Consider the following 16,422-nt stretch of genomic DNA (forward strand, 5'->3'; position numbering starts at 1 on the left):
ATCTAGATGTATCAGGGGTCTCATATCACTCCAACTGCCCACGCCCCACACTATTTCAGAACTCCACCAGCTTCATCAGTCACCTGCTGACATGCAGGTTCCATGGATTCACGATACCCATACGCGTCCATCCGCTCGATACAATTTGAAACGAGACTCGTCCGACCAGGCAACATGTTTCCAGTCATCAACAGTCCAGTGTCGGCGTTGACGGCCCAGGCAAGGCGTAAAGCTTTGTCTCGTGCAGTCATCGAGGGTACAAGAGTGGGCTTCCAGCTCCGAGAGCCCATATCGGTAATGTTTCGTTGAATGGTTCGCACGCAGACACTTGTCGATTCCCCAGCACTGAAATCTGCAGCAATCTGCGGAAGGGTTGCATTTCTGTCACGCTGATTCTCTTCGGTCGTCGTTGGTCCCGTTCTTGCAGGATCTATTTCCGGCCTCAGTGATGTCGTAAATTTGATGTTTTATCGGATTCCTGATATTCACGTTACACTCGTGAAATGGTCGTCCGGGAGAATCCCCACATCATCGCTGTCTCGGAGAAGCTGTGTCCCAATGCTCGTGCACCCACTAGAACACCATGTTTAAATTCACTTAAATCTTGATAACCATTGTAGCAGCAGTAACCGATGTAACAACAGCGCCAGACACTTGTTGTCTTATATAAGCGTTGCCAACCGCAGCGGCGTATTCTGCATGTTTAAATACCTCTGTATTTGAACACGCATACTTATACCAGTTTCTTTGGCGCTTCAGTGTATTACACACATGTGTACATTCATCTTTATTTTAGTGATCTGCAAGATAACACATACGACGTCTGTTCCAAAAAATTCCGGAACTTTGTCCACAAGATTTTTCTACGCTTACCATTTACTTAGTGTAGACCGTCCCCTTCGAAATACACTCCTCCACAATTATTACACCGGTCCTAACGACGTTTCCACTTCCGGAAGCAGTCTTAATAACCTCCTGCAGCATTGCGCGAAGCGCCATCTGCGAATTTTCTTTTATCTCGTCTAGCAAATCTTTGTCCTTTCAACCGGGTTTTCAACTTTGGAAATAAAAAAAGGTCCGCAGGGGCCAGGTCTGGAGAGTAGGAAGAATGACGTGGCACAGTGATTTCCGTTTTTGTTCAATACTCACGCCTCAACAGGGATGACTGTGAGGTTGCGTTATCGTGATACAAGAACCATGAATTGTCTCGCCACATTTCAGGCAGTTTCCTTCTCAAATTTTCTCGCAGGTGTCGCACCAAGACCTGATAGTATCATAGATTAACAGTTTGTTCCTGTAGCACGAATTTATGATGTACAAAGCCTTCAGCATGGCTCTAACATTTCACCTGACGTCCTTTTCTCGGTCTTCGAGAACCTTACCCGACGCATTGTTAAGCACTAACCTACGTCTCAACATCATAACCGTAGACCCACGTCTCACCATTAGTTATCATTCTCTTAAGGAACATCTCCTTCTCATTTGCGCGATCCAAGAAAGCTCTTGACAGATTACGGGGCGGAGATAATTCTGGTCTTGACTCGTGATCCGTGGGACGATATTGGCGGCTACACCATGCAATTCAAGATGCTGTGTCAGAATTTCATCACATGATACAACTGAAATGTTATATTTTTGTGCTGTCTCTCGGACAACCAGTCTCGATTGAGATGTACAATTTCGTTGACGTTCGTGACATGAGCGTCGTCGGTAGACGTCGAAGGGCGTCCTGAAAATGGGTCGTCTTTAACTTCCGTTCGACCATTTTTAAACCGTGTGAACTATTCGTAACACCGAGTACGGCTATAGCTTCCTGCATCAAAAAATGGTTCAAATAGCTCTGAGCGCTATGAGACTTAACTGCTGTGGTCACCAGTCCCCTAGAACTTAGAACTAGTTAAACCTAACTAACCTAAGGACTTCACACACATCCATGCCCGAGGCAGGATTCGAACCTGCGACCGTAGCGGTCACGCGGTTCCAGACTGTAGCGCCTAGAACCGCACGGCCACTCCGGCCGACTTCCTGCATCATTCGGTGTGTCTCTGTAAAGGTTTTCTTGAGATTCACGCAGAATTTAACGCCAATGCGTTGGTTCTTAACTGTGCCATGTCGAAATTCGCAAACTGCGCGACACAACGTTTTACTCAGTATAGGGCTGAACAATGAATAACAGACATACAGCAAGCATTTGCATATTAAATACTAGCATGTGCTGGAATGCCAACCGCATTTCGCTCCAACACACCATTGGCTCGAAATTACGAATATTCTGGAATTTTTTAACAGATCTCGTACATATATGCATATGGTGCGTAAGAAAGGGACACGTAATTGCCCAAATAATTATAGCGGATTTCCAGTGATCCCTTTAGCTGAAAGACTGCACTTGAACGTATTGAAAGATCTGATAGAGAAAGAAACAAATCACAAGCAGCAAGAAGAGTAAACAAGATTCCGAGCAGAAAGATCGGTACTGTACAATATCTTCACAATGAAACTAATATGTAAAAAATGCACAAAGGTTGGGCTGGAGACGCATGTTGCATTGACTGAGAAAGCATTTGATAATGCACCCACAAGCAAGTTGTGAGAATAGTTGAAAGAGAGACCGAGTTAAATCAAATATTGCTAAAGCCTGTTATGAAACCGTATAAAAATAACACAGCGAGGGTAAGGATAGCTAATATTAAGGCAGAAAACTTCGATGTGAATAAGGGTCTGCGGCAGGGATGGGGGCTTTCACCGACCCGCTTTAACCTGTATCTAGGAGCGGTATCGCAGACTTGGCATGGAAAGTGCCGGGTTGTGGGAGTGACAGCAAAGGCCAGCAAGATACTGAGCCCGTGTTTAGCAGATGACCAGACTGTACTAGCAGAAGATGAAGATCATCTGAGCTATATGATAAGAAAGCTTAAAGAGGAATACAATAAGGACGGCATGAAGATAAACGTAACGAAGTGTGAGTACTTGGTTGGTTGGAACAGAACAATTAAATAATTTGCAGGTAGATGTGGGTGTGGAAAAGGCAAAATATATTGGGGTATTATTTAACAAACAGGGCGCAAGCAGTGATGAAATGAACAGCAGGGTTAATAAAGGACGATCTGTAATGAGGGCAGTGAACACTGTTCAGTGGAACAAAAAGGTAAGAAGAACAACGAAGAAGACAATGTATAAGACTATAGTCCAGAGTGTAGTTTTGTACGGAGCAGAAGCCTCGGACGTTTGAAGAAAAAAAACTGCTTTCCACTGAGATGGATTACTTAATACGAAGCTCAGATTGTACTAGGATATATAGGATAAATAAATGACGTCATTCAACAAAGGATGGAAATGGACAGGTGTATCTGTAACGACATTCAATAAAAACAGCTGATGTGGTTTGTCGGAAGAAAAGGATCGCTCCACACTGCAAATAGCAAAATAATGTGGAGGAGGAAATGGATGACAGGAATATGAAGGTGAGAAAAGTAAAGACAGAACAAGATGGTGACTATGGGAGGAGAAGTGGTGCCGGCCGTAGACAATCCGCAAGAAGAAGAACAAAGAAGAAGAAGAAGTACGTATGGCTCATGCAGACAGTATATGAAAAAGAAATCAATGAAAATGTTACACGTCGCCTCTAAAAAGAGTAGCTGATTTTCTTTGACAGAAACTACCATTTAGCATCGTCCGCGAATTTTCGACGGTGATGAAAGCTGAGAAGAAATCATCACTCGTTTCTGTTCTGCGTGTGTAGGGCCCTGGGGTATGAACAGATGACCTTGCCTCGGTCAAGATGGCTGGAGTTGGCGGTTGTTGTTCTTTATTTTTCTAGTCCTCAACCTGACAGGCCAACAATTCAGCATCGATAATAACACCATGGACGCCTATTTCATCGGCTACATGAACTAAATCAGCAAAGGTTACCACAGCTGTATTGCGGTACGTGTTGTGTAAGTCATCCCTGGTCCCTTCTAAGGATGTGTCGGGAGAATTTGGTCGTTCTGTCCCTGATTCTTCTTAAATAATCTTGTTGTTACGAGGTTAAGCTTTCTGCTTCATATATAGCATCAGAGCGGATCTCAATTTTCAACAGATTGAAACATTATTCTTATTGTAGATCTTCATAGTTTAAATGTTAAATTCATCTCATTATTTCGTGTCCCTTTGTTTGTTTTTCTGTAAGACCAGTTTATAACCCTGCTTCTTCGTGTTTAAATCTATCTTCTGAATTTTCCCTCCTTTTATTGTTATCCGTCTGAGAGCTGTCTTAATGTTCGTCGTGTACTGTGTCCCCTCAACTGGGATCTTTACGCGTGCTTTAGCCGTTTGTCTCTTGGAGTTGGGTGATTTGATTAGCCGCCCGTCCTAACGATTCCGACAGTATGACAATATCGTCTGTGAATGTCAGACAATCAGCCCGTATTCCTTTTTTCTTGCATCCAAGTCGTGTTCCACGCCATCCTTCAATTTCTCATCGCCATTCGCCGATCGCCTTATCAAGCACACAATTAAAGAAGAAAGTGGGGAGCTCCATCTCCACGTATGACTCCGGTTTTAGTCTGGAACCCTGAAAGCTTTCCTCTGAACTTGACCCTGGTTGTTGTGTAGCTTAAGGCCTGTTTAACCTGTCTTCTGATTTTGCTATCCAAGTACAGCTCCTCCAAAATTTGAACAGTGTTGGTCTGTCCGCTGAATCATAGCCTTTCTTGAAGTCTACCACTGTGGGCGGGAAATTCTTCTTTCGATACCCGATTCCAGTTGCATATTACCGAGCGAGGTGGCGCAGTGGTTAGACACTGGACTCGCATTCGGGAAGGACGACGGTTCAATCCCGCGTCCGGCCATCCTGATTTAGGTTTTCCGTGATTTCCCTAAATCGCTCCAGGCAAATTCCGGGATGGTTCCTTTCAAACGGCACGGCCGACTTCCTTCCCCGTTCTTCCCTAATCCGGTGAGACCGATGACCTCGCTGTCTGGTCTCCTTCCCCGAAACAACCAACCAACCAACCAGTTGCATATTCAAGATTTGTTTTACGTATAATTTGCCCTTTCTTTAGCCTCCTTGGTACTCACCAATTTGTGGATTTAGTTGCTTTCTACCCTGTGCAGCAAAGTTTTTGAGAATATTTTATAGGTAACTGTCATTAATAATATTGCTGTACAGTTACCTGGCTCCGACGTACATCCCTTTTATCTGTAGGATGTATTAGTGCCGGCATTCGCCCATCTCGGCTATCTAACTTTTAGTTACGAGTTAGTTCGCTTATCGTTTTCAAATAAATATACCTCAAGTTCTGTCCCCATCCTCCCCAGCATCTTTATGATTCCTAACTTATTCTACTGTTAATCAAAATATCCACGGGTATGCTGCCGGTCTGTAGTGCCCGTTGGACACTATAGACCGGCAGCATACCCGTGGATATTTTGATTATCAAATACGCCGGGAGAAACTCAAGAATCATATTCTACTGTTGGTAGTTCAGATCGAGATTTGGTTCTTTTTGATCTGGCTTCTGTTAATTGCAGTGGTGAAAGATATTTTAGAGTTTCGCTGCTTCTAATATGCAAGGGTCCTCTCCTAACCTGCTCTGAACTTTCTGTTTCACTTTTCGGTAAGCTAGTTGTGTTTTTATGATAAATGATTCAGTGAGGTGATTTTCAAGTATGATCTTGCTTTCTTCGGAAGTCTAATAATTCTATTCTTTTCCAAATTTGATAGAAATTTCCTAATTACATAAATTTCATTCAAGAACTAGTGAGTTCAATTGGTTTACCGAGTGATTTGTGCCACGCGAGTTTATGCAGATCTTTCTGGAATGAAGAGAAGTGTATCGTATCTCCCCCCCCCCCCCCCCCCTCCCAGTCTATCTGGACGTGTTCACATTTTCAATAGCTGAATTCCTCCTTGGCTACTACTGAGTTTCACTAAGTAGCGCTTCCTTCTTCTAGCCTTATTTGCTTCTTCCATTGTCGAAATACTTTTGTCAAGTTTTTATTTCTTAATCATGGAGCTCCTTAATTAAGGACGTTGATAGCCCAATAAGATTACTAGACGAATTATTCCATTTACTACCATCAACAGCTACATACCATACCATTTCTGCTATGGTACTGCTGATAACACCTTTACTTCTAAAGTAGCTGTCGAAGCCAGCTATACATGCAACCAAAACATCTTACAACTAACGCTGAAAATGGCAGTAATTATAGATTTAGAACCGAGTTCTGTCGCTCCATAGTTTCCATCATGGTCTTCCAATGGGTCTGTTCTGTCTAGATGGTCCTGGAAGGATAAAAACGCTCTGCGCAGACATTGCATCCTGACAGGGCAGCGTTCTGGCAAAAGCTTCAATCACATGGCAGCTATCCGCCCACGCTGCTTACTTTTGATTATGTTTTCTTACCGTCCATCTCGCCAAATTCCTGTTCACGGCTTCGTCTCGATCTCAAGCAGCTGTTACCATTACTTATTGCCAATTATAATCCGACCTCAGCTACATTAATCCCTCTCCGCTCGCTGATTCTCCGGGACGGTCTTGGCGCTCAAATCGTGCACCGCACTCCTCTGGAGCACCGTAACAGAGCGTACTCCATTTTGCCCCACTTGTTTACCTGCGCCAGCAATGTGACCATTGTTCTCAGAATACTGCTGCTTGCTGGGCTCTGAGGTTCGTCACCTGTTGCAACTCTTACCCAACCTAATGAAAATTAGACTCTACCAAATTTATGTCCCATGCCGATTTAAAATGTTTATTCTTATACACGCAATGAAAGCTTCCAGCGCTGTCCTTGCTTGACTTCACGTCGTGAATAATGCCACATACGTGAGTATTTCTCGTCGGTCCTTAAGCTGTAACATGTAGGATTCACAAAGGAAATAAAGAAAATCCAAAGATCAGCGCGAAAGCGGGACAGAGATATACAAGGTCTGTTCAAACAATAACAGAACTTTGTTCACGATATTTTTCTGTGCTTATCTTTTACTTACTGTGCATGGTCTTCTTCGGAACACTCTCCTCCACAATTGATACACCGCTCCCGACGCCGTTTACACTTCCTGAAGCAGTCTTGTTACGCCACTTTCTGAATAGCCCGAAGCGCCGTCTGGGAATTTTCTCTTATCTCGACCATCGTTGCAAATCTTCGTCCTTTCAACGAGGTTTTCTTCTTTGGAAATAAAAAACAGGTAGCAGGTCTCTCATTTGCGCGATCCAAAAGCTCTTCACAGATTGCGAGGCGAAGGTCTGTCTGATCTTGACTCATGGGCCGTGGGACAAACGTGGCGGCAGTATGTTGCATTCCAAGACGCTGTGGCAGGTTTTCATGACGTGATCCAACCGAAATGTTACATTCCTCTGCAATCTCACAGATAGTCAATTTTCGATTGACGCGCACAACTTCATTGACGTTTCTGACATGAGCGTCCCACCGGCTATTTTTAAACCGTGTAAATCATTCGAAACACCGATTACGGCTTAAGCACCAATCACCGTATGTTCCTGCATCATTTAGTGTGTCTCTGTAAAGGTTTTCTTTAGCCTCATGCAAAATTTAATGCCGACGCGTTGCTCCCCTTATTCTCTCATCTCGAAATTCGCGAACTGTGCGACACAAAGATCTACTGAATAAAGCACTGAACAAAAGCTAACAGACATACGACAATTAAATTTCCGGCAGTTACACATTAATGCCAATCATATTTCGCTCCAAAACACCGTTGGCGCGAAATCACGTGTGTTCCGGGATTTTTTGAACAGATCTCGTATAACGCCAATGGCAGACACAGCAAGGGAGATACTGTACATCCCGGTGTGATTGTTAAAATTACCGGGAAGATTCCACCATTGTACCGCTTCCCCTTGTGTACCAGGTTCTTTAAAAGATAGTTTCACTTATACCTACAGGAGCATCGGTTCAAACTAGTACAAAATATGTTAAATGTGTTAAAACCAATACCTGTTGAGATATGTGCCAATGAAGATCCGCATATCACAGCCGACATTTTATTTACAGGTGACGCAGTATTCACAAGAGATGGCATAATAAATTACCAGGATATACACGAGTAGACAGACGCAAATCCTCGCGCAGTCACGGAGGTGAAGCACCAGGATCGCTTCAGTACGATGTAGAAGCAGCAAATGCGGTGTGAGATTCATAGGGCCATACGCTTTACTAAACAGATTAACGTGTGCTGTGTATCACTGATTTCTGAGCGACGAATTACCAGCGCTATTGGAAAACACTATCGTTGCAGAAAGACAACGACTGTGAACTGCGCACGGCGGTACACCACTCTGGCCCCAAAAAGTTGTCGAGGAGGTCCAGAGTCATGGCCTCCCATTTCCCAGGGCCTAAATCCGTTGGATTTCTGGCTATGGGGACATTTAAAGGCACTGGTGTACGCCGAAAAACCACAGATAAAGAGCAGACATTACAGGACCTTGTTACCAGTAGGTGACCCAATCTGACTGGAGCCAGGTGTATTTGATAATGGGCGTGATTCACGGCGAAGAACGGCTGAAGGATATGTCAGGATGTGTGATAACCACATGCGTCATTGTCTATTCTACGTAACAGACAAATGGGACTAAGAGGCCCGTATCTCAAGAGGTATTGGGTTAGGTTAGTGTTGTTTAACGTCCCGTCGACAACGAGGTCATTAGAGACGGAGCGCAAGTTCGGGTTAGGGAAGGATGGGGAAGGAAATCGGCCGTGCCCTTTCAAAGGAACCATTCCGGCATTTGCCTGAAACGATTTAGGGAAATCACGGAAAACCTAAATCAGGATGGCTGGAGACGGGATTTAACCGTCGTCCTCCCGAATGCGAGTCCAGTGTGCTAGCCACTGCGCCACCAAGAGGTATTGGTTTCCGGACATATCATTATAGAAACTGTTCTTCTAGTTTTGTCCAAAACTATCTCGTGTAGGAATATGTGACACTGTTTTAAACGCCCAATATATTTCGAGAAACAACTATGAGGCAAAAAATGTGAAAGGTTCGAGCTCGCACAGACTCCGTACACAAGCTACAGTGGCTTGCAGAGTATACATTGATAAGCCGAAATAATATGACCATTGCCCTCAGCGACGTTGGACGCCGCCTGGTAGCGTTTTGGGCACGTGACGCGGTAACAGAAGTAAGCGGAGCAGACACGCTCGGGGGATCACCCTAGCGAAGACACGAGCTGCAAATGGGGAAATCCATAAAGATAAGCGACTTTGACAAAGGCCAGATAATTATTACGCAGAGCCTGTGTACCAGTATCTCTAAAACGCCGAAGCTGGCCGAATGTTCACGCGCCATCTCGTGATCCGCTGGCTCTCATAGGTTGGCGTGGCGGGCGTGCCTCCGTGTGCAGCGCTGCGGCGGCAACGGCAGCGCTCGCGGGTCTGACAAATGCCGTCATCGAAGTCCATGCCTACCGGCGGGCTTTCCAGATCCTAGGACAGGGATATCAGATTACTTTCGTTCTAAGGTATGGTGTTAGTTGAGCAACTATTGCTCAGCTAACCGCAACCCAAAAATTTAATACAAAAGTGAGGCTATGAAACAACCATTAGAATTATATCAAGAACTTCCATACATATCAAAAATGTACTAAATTTATCTAAGTTTAACACTTACCTGATTGAAAACAGATAACATTTGAGTAGTACAGAAGAAATATTCCAGTTGACGATCATTTTACTATTCGATCACAAAATAAACAATACACTCGTGTATATCACTCGATCGACAAACAGCCACTGGCGGTCGCGCGATGGGTTCCCCTCCAACACCGCTTTTTTCACCGGGTTGAAGCATAAGCGTGCGGTGAATAGTTTCCGAGATATTTCGGTTGCTCAGCTTACCCCTATGCACAACTAGACCCGCCCTACCCTGTTATGCTATGAGAGACATTCCCCTGCCCTTGCATGGGATCTGTCTTAATAATCTCGCGCTGACAGCTGCCAAACACCTACATTCATACTCGATGTCATCTTTCAGTTGTACAAGGTTATTACAAATGATTGAAGCGATTTCACAGCTCTACAATAACTTTATTATTTGAGATATTTTCACAATGCTTTGCACACACATACAAAAACTCAAAAAGTTTTTTTAGGCATTCACAAATGTTCGATATGTGCCTCTTTAGTGATTCGGCAGACATCAGGCCGATAATCAAGTTCCTCCCACACTCGGCGCAGCATGTCCCCATCAATGAGTTCGAAAGCATCGTTGATGCGAGCTCGCAGTTCTGGCACGTTTCTTGGTAGAGGAGGTTTAAACACTGAATCTTTCACATAACCCCACAGAAAGAAAAATCGCATGGGGTTAAGTCGGGAGAGCGTGGAGGCCATGATATGAATTGCTGATCATGATCTCCACCGCGCCGATAATTCAAAGCGTTTGACTTTGTCATCGGGTGTCAGGGCTTGTAGCAATTGTAAACGGTAAGGCTTCTGCTTTAACCTTTTCCGTAAGGTTTTCCAAACCGTCGGCTGTGGTACGTTTAGCTTCCTGCTTGCTTTATTCGTCGACTTCCGCGGGCTACGCGTGAAACTTGCCCGCACGCGTTCAACCGTTTCTTCGCTCACTGCAGGCCGACCCGTTGATTTCCCCTTACAGAGGCATCCAGAAGCTTTAAACTGCGCTTACCATCGCCGAATGGAGTTAGCAGTTGGTGGATCTTTGTTGAACTTCGTCTTGAAGTGTCGTTGCACTGTTATGACTGACTGATGTGAGTGCATTTCAAGCACGACATACGCTTTCTCGGCTCCTGTCGCCATTTTGTCTCACTGCGCTCTCGAGCGCTCTGGCGGCAGAAACCTGAAGTGCGGCTTCAGCCGAACAAAACTTTATGAATTTTTCTACGTATCTGCAGTGCGTCGTGACCAATTGTCAATGAATGGAGCTACAGTGAGTTTATGAAATCGCTTCAATCATTTGTAATAGCCCTGTGTAACTGTTCGTGTCTCGAAGTCAGAACTGTGCTACAGTGGTTTGAGGAACATTATATTCAACTCCCGTCGATGTATCGACAACCAGATTCACCTGAGGTAAATCTTACGGAACACATCTGGGCGGTTATCTTGCGCCATCATCGCGTACGCAAATCAGAGCCCCATTATTTTCGAGAATTTCATCATGGCCTGCGCGTAGACATCTAATGCCACACATCTCCCCAAACCTATAAACAAACTGTCGGATCCCTGAACGCAGAACCAGTGTTGTATGTCGTTGCAAAGACGGACAAACAAGCAATTGAACAGGTGGTCATAATGTTTTAGCTCATCAGTGTATATGTAGATGTAAATAGAGGGCCTGCTATGTGCACAGTGCACAAAACTCATAAGAATTTTAATTTTAAATACTGTCAGATGTATCCAGTCTGTAAATGCATTGACAGTTTTACACTATTGGCCATTAAAATTGCTACACCACGAAGATGAGGTGCAACAGACACGAAATTTAACCGACAGGAAGAAGGTGCTGTGATATGGAAACGATTAGCTTTTCAGAGCATTCACACAACGTTGGCGCCAGTGGCGACACCTGCAACATGCTGACATGAGGAAAGTTTCCAACCGATTTCTCATACACAAACAGCAGTTGACCGGCGTTGCCTGATGAAACGTTGTTGTGATGCCTCGTGTAAGGAGGAATAATGCGTACCATCACGTTTCCGACTTTGATAAAGGTCGGATTGTAGCCTATCGCGATTGCGGTTTATCGTATCGCGACATTGCTGCTCGCGTTGGTCGAGATGCAATGACTATTAGCAGAATATGGAATCGGTGGGTTCAGGAGGGTAATGCGGAACGCCGTGCTCGATCCCAACGGCCTCGTATCGCTAGCAGTCGAGATGACAGGCATGACTGTAACGGATCGTGCAGCCACGTCTCGATCCCTGAGTCAACAGATGGGGGCGTTTGCAATACAACAACCTTCTGCACGAAAAATTTGACAACGTTTGCAGTAGCATGGACTATCAGCTCGGACACCATGGCTGCATCACAGACAGGAGTGCTTGCGATGGTGTACTCAACGACGAACCTGGGTGCACCAATGGCACAACGTCATTTTTTCGGATGAATCGAGGTTCTGTTTACACCATCATGATGGTCGCATCCGTGTTTGGCGACATCGCGGTGAACGCACATTGGAAGCGTGTATTCCTCATCTCTATACTTGCGTATCACCCGGCGTGATGGTATGGGGTGCCATTGGTTACACGTCTCGGTCACCTCTTGTTCTCATTGATGGCCGGCCGCGGTGGTGTAGCGGTTCTAGGCGCTCAGTCCGGAACCGCGCGACTGCTACGGTCGCAGGTTCGAATCCTGCCTCGGGCATGGATGTGTGTGATGTCCTTAGGTTAGTTAGGTTTAAGTAGTTCTAAGTTCTAGGGGACTGATGACCACAGATGTTAAGTCCCATAGTGCTCACAGCCATTTGAACCATCTCATTGACGGCACTTTGAACAGTGGACGTTACATTTCAGATGTGTTACGATCCGTGGCTCTACTCTTCATTCGATCCCTGCGAAACCCTACATTTCAGCAGGATAATGCACGACCGCATGTTGCAGGTCCTGTACGGGCCTTCGTGGATACACAAAATGTTCGACTGCTGCCCTGGCCAGCACATTCTCCATATCTCTCCCCAATTGAAAACGTCTGGTCAAAGGTGGCCGAGCGACTGGCTCGTCACAATACGGCAGTCACTACTCTTGATGAACTGTGGTATCGTGTTGAAGCTGCATGGGCAGCTGTACCTGTACACGCCATCCAAGCTCTGTTTGACTCAATGGCCAGTCGTATCAAGGCCGTTATTACGGCCAGAGGTGGTTGTTCTGGGTACTGATTTCTCAGGATCTATGCACCCAAATTGAGTGAAAATGTAATCACATGTCAGTTCTAGTGTAATATATTTGTCCAATGAATAACCGTTTATCATCTGGATTTCTTCTTGGTGTAGCAGTTTTAATGGCCAGTAGTGTAGCATCTCTTGCAAAAAATCTTGTCAATCTTTCTCCTACCCTAGGTTGGAGTGTACCATATCCTTCTCTCTCCCTTCTTTGGCTCTTCCTGGATTTGCCTTGTAGACCGGGCTATGTGTGTTTTGTGTGGTGCAGGTGTACGTGGGCCTGTCGGAGCTGTTCGGGCGCCTGCGTGACGTGGACAAGGCGACGCGGTACGCCTCCAAGGCGTACGACCTGTCGCGGTCGCTGCAGCTGGGGGACCTCAACTCGCGCCACCACCGCGCAGCCCTGCTCCAGATGGCGGCCGCGCTCCGCAAGCAGGGGGACCTGGGCGACGCCCACGACTACTGCTCCGTGAGTCGCTCACTGGTCGCTTAACAATCGCTGGAGCGCGGCTAGTGCTCTGTGAGTCGCTGGCTGGTCTCTGACACTGGTACAGCTGCTGTTCCATGAGTCGCTCACTAGTCGCTTAGCAATCGCCGGAGCACGGCTAGTGCTCTGTGAGTCACTGCCTAGTCTCTGACACTGATACGGCTACTGTTCCATGACTCGCTCACTAGTCGTTTAACACTCGTCAGAGCACAGCTAGTGCCCTGTGAGTCACTGGCTGGTCTCTGACACTGATACGGCTACTGTTCCATGAGTCGCTCACTAGTCGTTTAACACTCGTCGGAGCACAGCTAGTGCTCTGTGACACATCGGCTGGTCTCTGAAACTGATACAACTACAGCTCCATGAGTCACTCACTAGTCGGTTAACAATCGTCGGAGCACAGATAGTGCTCTGTGAGTCACTGGCTGGTCTCTAACATTGATACAGCTACTGTTCCATGAGTCGCTCACTAGTCGCTTAACACTCGTCGGAGCACAGATAGTGCTCTGTGAGTCACTGGCTGGTCTCTGACACTGATGCAGCTACTGTTCCATGAGTCGCTCACTAGTCGCTTAACACTCGTCGGAACACGCCTAGTGCTCTGTGACACATCGGCTGGTCTCTGACACTGATACAACTACAGCTCCATGAGTCACTCACTAGTCGGTTAACAATCGTCGGAGCTCGGCTAGTGCTCTGTGAGTCACTGCCTAGTCTCTGACACTGATACAGCTACTATTCCATGAGTCGCTCACTAGTCGCTTAACACTCGTCGGAGCACAGATAGTCCTCTGTGAGTCACTGGCTGGTCTCTGACACTGATACGGCTACTGTTCCATGAGTCGCTCACTAGTCGCTTAACACTCGTCGGAGCACGGCTAGTGCTCTGTGATACGTCGGCTGGTCTCTGACACTGATACAACTACAGCTCCATGAGTCACTCACTAGTCGGTTAACAATCGTCGGAGCTCGGCTAGTGCTCTGTGAGTCACTGCCTAGTCTCTGACACCGATACAGCTACTGTTCCATGAGTCGCTCACTAGTCGCTTAACACTCGTCAGAGCACGCCTAGTGCTCTGTGAGTCACTGCCTAGTCTCTGACACTGATACAGCTACGGTTCCATGAGTCGCTCACTAGTCGCTTAACACTCGTCGGAGCACAGATAGTGCTCTGTGAGTCACTGCCTAGTCTCTGACACTGATACAGGTACTGTTCCATGAGTCGCTCACTAGTCGCTTAACACTCGTCGGAGCACGGCTAGTGCTCTGTGACACATCGGTTGGTCTCTGACACTGATACAACTACAGCTCCATGAGTCGCTCACTAGTCGCTTAACACTCGTCAGAGCACGCCTAGTGCTCTGTGAGTCACTGCCTAGTCTCTGACACTGATACAGGTACTGTTCCATGAGTCGCTCACTAGTCGCTTAACACTCGTCGGAGCACGCCAAGTGCTCTGTGAGTCACCGGCTAGTCTCTGACACTGATACAGCTACTGTTCCATTTGTCGCTCACTAGTCGCTTAACACTCGTCGGAGCACAGATAGTGCTCTGTGAGTCACTGGCTGGTCTCTGACACTGATACGGCTACTGTTCCATGAGTCGCTCACTAGTCGCTTAACACTCGTCGGAGCACAGATAGTGCTCTGTGAGTCACTGGCTAGTCTCTGACACTGATACAGCTACTGTTCCATGAGTCGCTCACTAGTCGCTTAACACTCGTCGGAGCACGGCTAGTGCTCTGTGACACATCGGTTGGTCTCTGACACTGATACAACTACAGCTCCATGAGTCGCTCACTAGTCGCTTAACACTCGTCAGAGCACGCCTAGTGCTCTGTGAGTCACTGCCTAGTCTCTGACACTGATACAGGTACTGTTCCATGAGTCGCTCACTAGTCGCTTAACACTCGTCGGAGCACGCCAAGTGCTCTGTGAGTCACCGGCTAGTCTCTGACACTGATACAGCTACTGTTCCATTTGTCGCTCACTAGTCGCTTAACACTCGTCGGAGCACAGATAGTGCTCTGTGAGTCACTGGCTGGTCTCTGACACTGATACAGCTAGTGTTCCATGAGTCGCTCACTAGTCGCTTAACACTCGTCGGAGCACAGATAGTGCTCTGTGAGTCACTGGCTGGTCTCTGACACTGATACGGCTACTGTTCCATGAGTCGCTCACTAGTCGCTTAACACTCGTCGGAGCACAGCTAGTGCTCTGTGACACATCGGCTGGTCTCTGACACTGATACAACTACAGCTCCATGAGTCACTCACTAGTCGCTTAACAATCGTCGGAGCTCGGCTAGTGCTCTGTGAGTCACTGGCTGGTCTCTAACATTGATACAGCTACTGTTCCATGAGTCGCTCACTAGTTGCTTATAATTAGCTCACAGCTTCTCCTCTGTGAATCACTCATTACTCGCTTATAATCTTCGGAACACAACTACCGCATTGTGGTCACTCGTTAGTCGCTTAGAGTTGGTTCAGGATTACTGTCCGGGGAACCAGAAGTACTGATCTGAGCGTTACTCGTTGCTCGCCTACAAGTGGCTTCATTGCCTGGCTCGTTTCTTGTTGGTCACAGAAATAGTCCAGCATTGATGCCAGAAATATGGGCTTGACTGCTTTATTTCAGTTCTCAGAATCGACTTTCGCTCCATGCAAGCGCTGTAATATATGTGAGTCATGACTGGTTCGTACGTTTCCTACTTGCTTTTCAATATGTTGTTTAATTTGTACGAAGTAATTTTGCGTGAAGGAAAGGAAGTATTACCCTGACCAGAAAGTATTCATGTCCTGCATTAAACTGAAAAAAAGAACACTTCATCTTTGACACATACGAAAACAGTGGGAAAATTCGCAACGTACAGACATTTAATTATCTAGAAGAATGGTTAGAAACTGATAGGACAAAAAAGAAGATACAGTAGCACGAATGACCAAGATGAATTTAGCACAAAAACTCATTATTAATGCCTACAATAAGAAGACTGTTTTGTTCAACGCAAAATTGTGACATTACCCGATAATGATCCACCCTAAAGCCTTGTAACACACTGCACTCGCATTCGGTCGAAATCCACGTCCGGCCAT

General features: G+C 46.2%; 1 protein-coding gene across 1 annotated transcript in view; it reads left to right on the plus strand.

The window, feature by feature from the left end:
• Positions 1–16,422, plus strand: part of LOC124712115 (43 kDa receptor-associated protein of the synapse homolog) — a 308,753-nt gene that overhangs the window by 234,815 nt on the left and 57,516 nt on the right. The window contains exon 6 of the mRNA XM_047242413.1: positions 13,110–13,310. Coding sequence (XP_047098369.1) covers positions 13,110–13,310 — 201 coding nt within the window. The remainder of the gene's footprint in view (positions 1–13,109; positions 13,311–16,422) is intronic.

This window comes from Schistocerca piceifrons, chromosome 8, assembly GCF_021461385.2.
Source record: "Schistocerca piceifrons isolate TAMUIC-IGC-003096 chromosome 8, iqSchPice1.1, whole genome shotgun sequence".
Lineage (NCBI taxonomy): Eukaryota > Metazoa > Arthropoda > Insecta > Orthoptera > Acrididae > Schistocerca > Schistocerca piceifrons.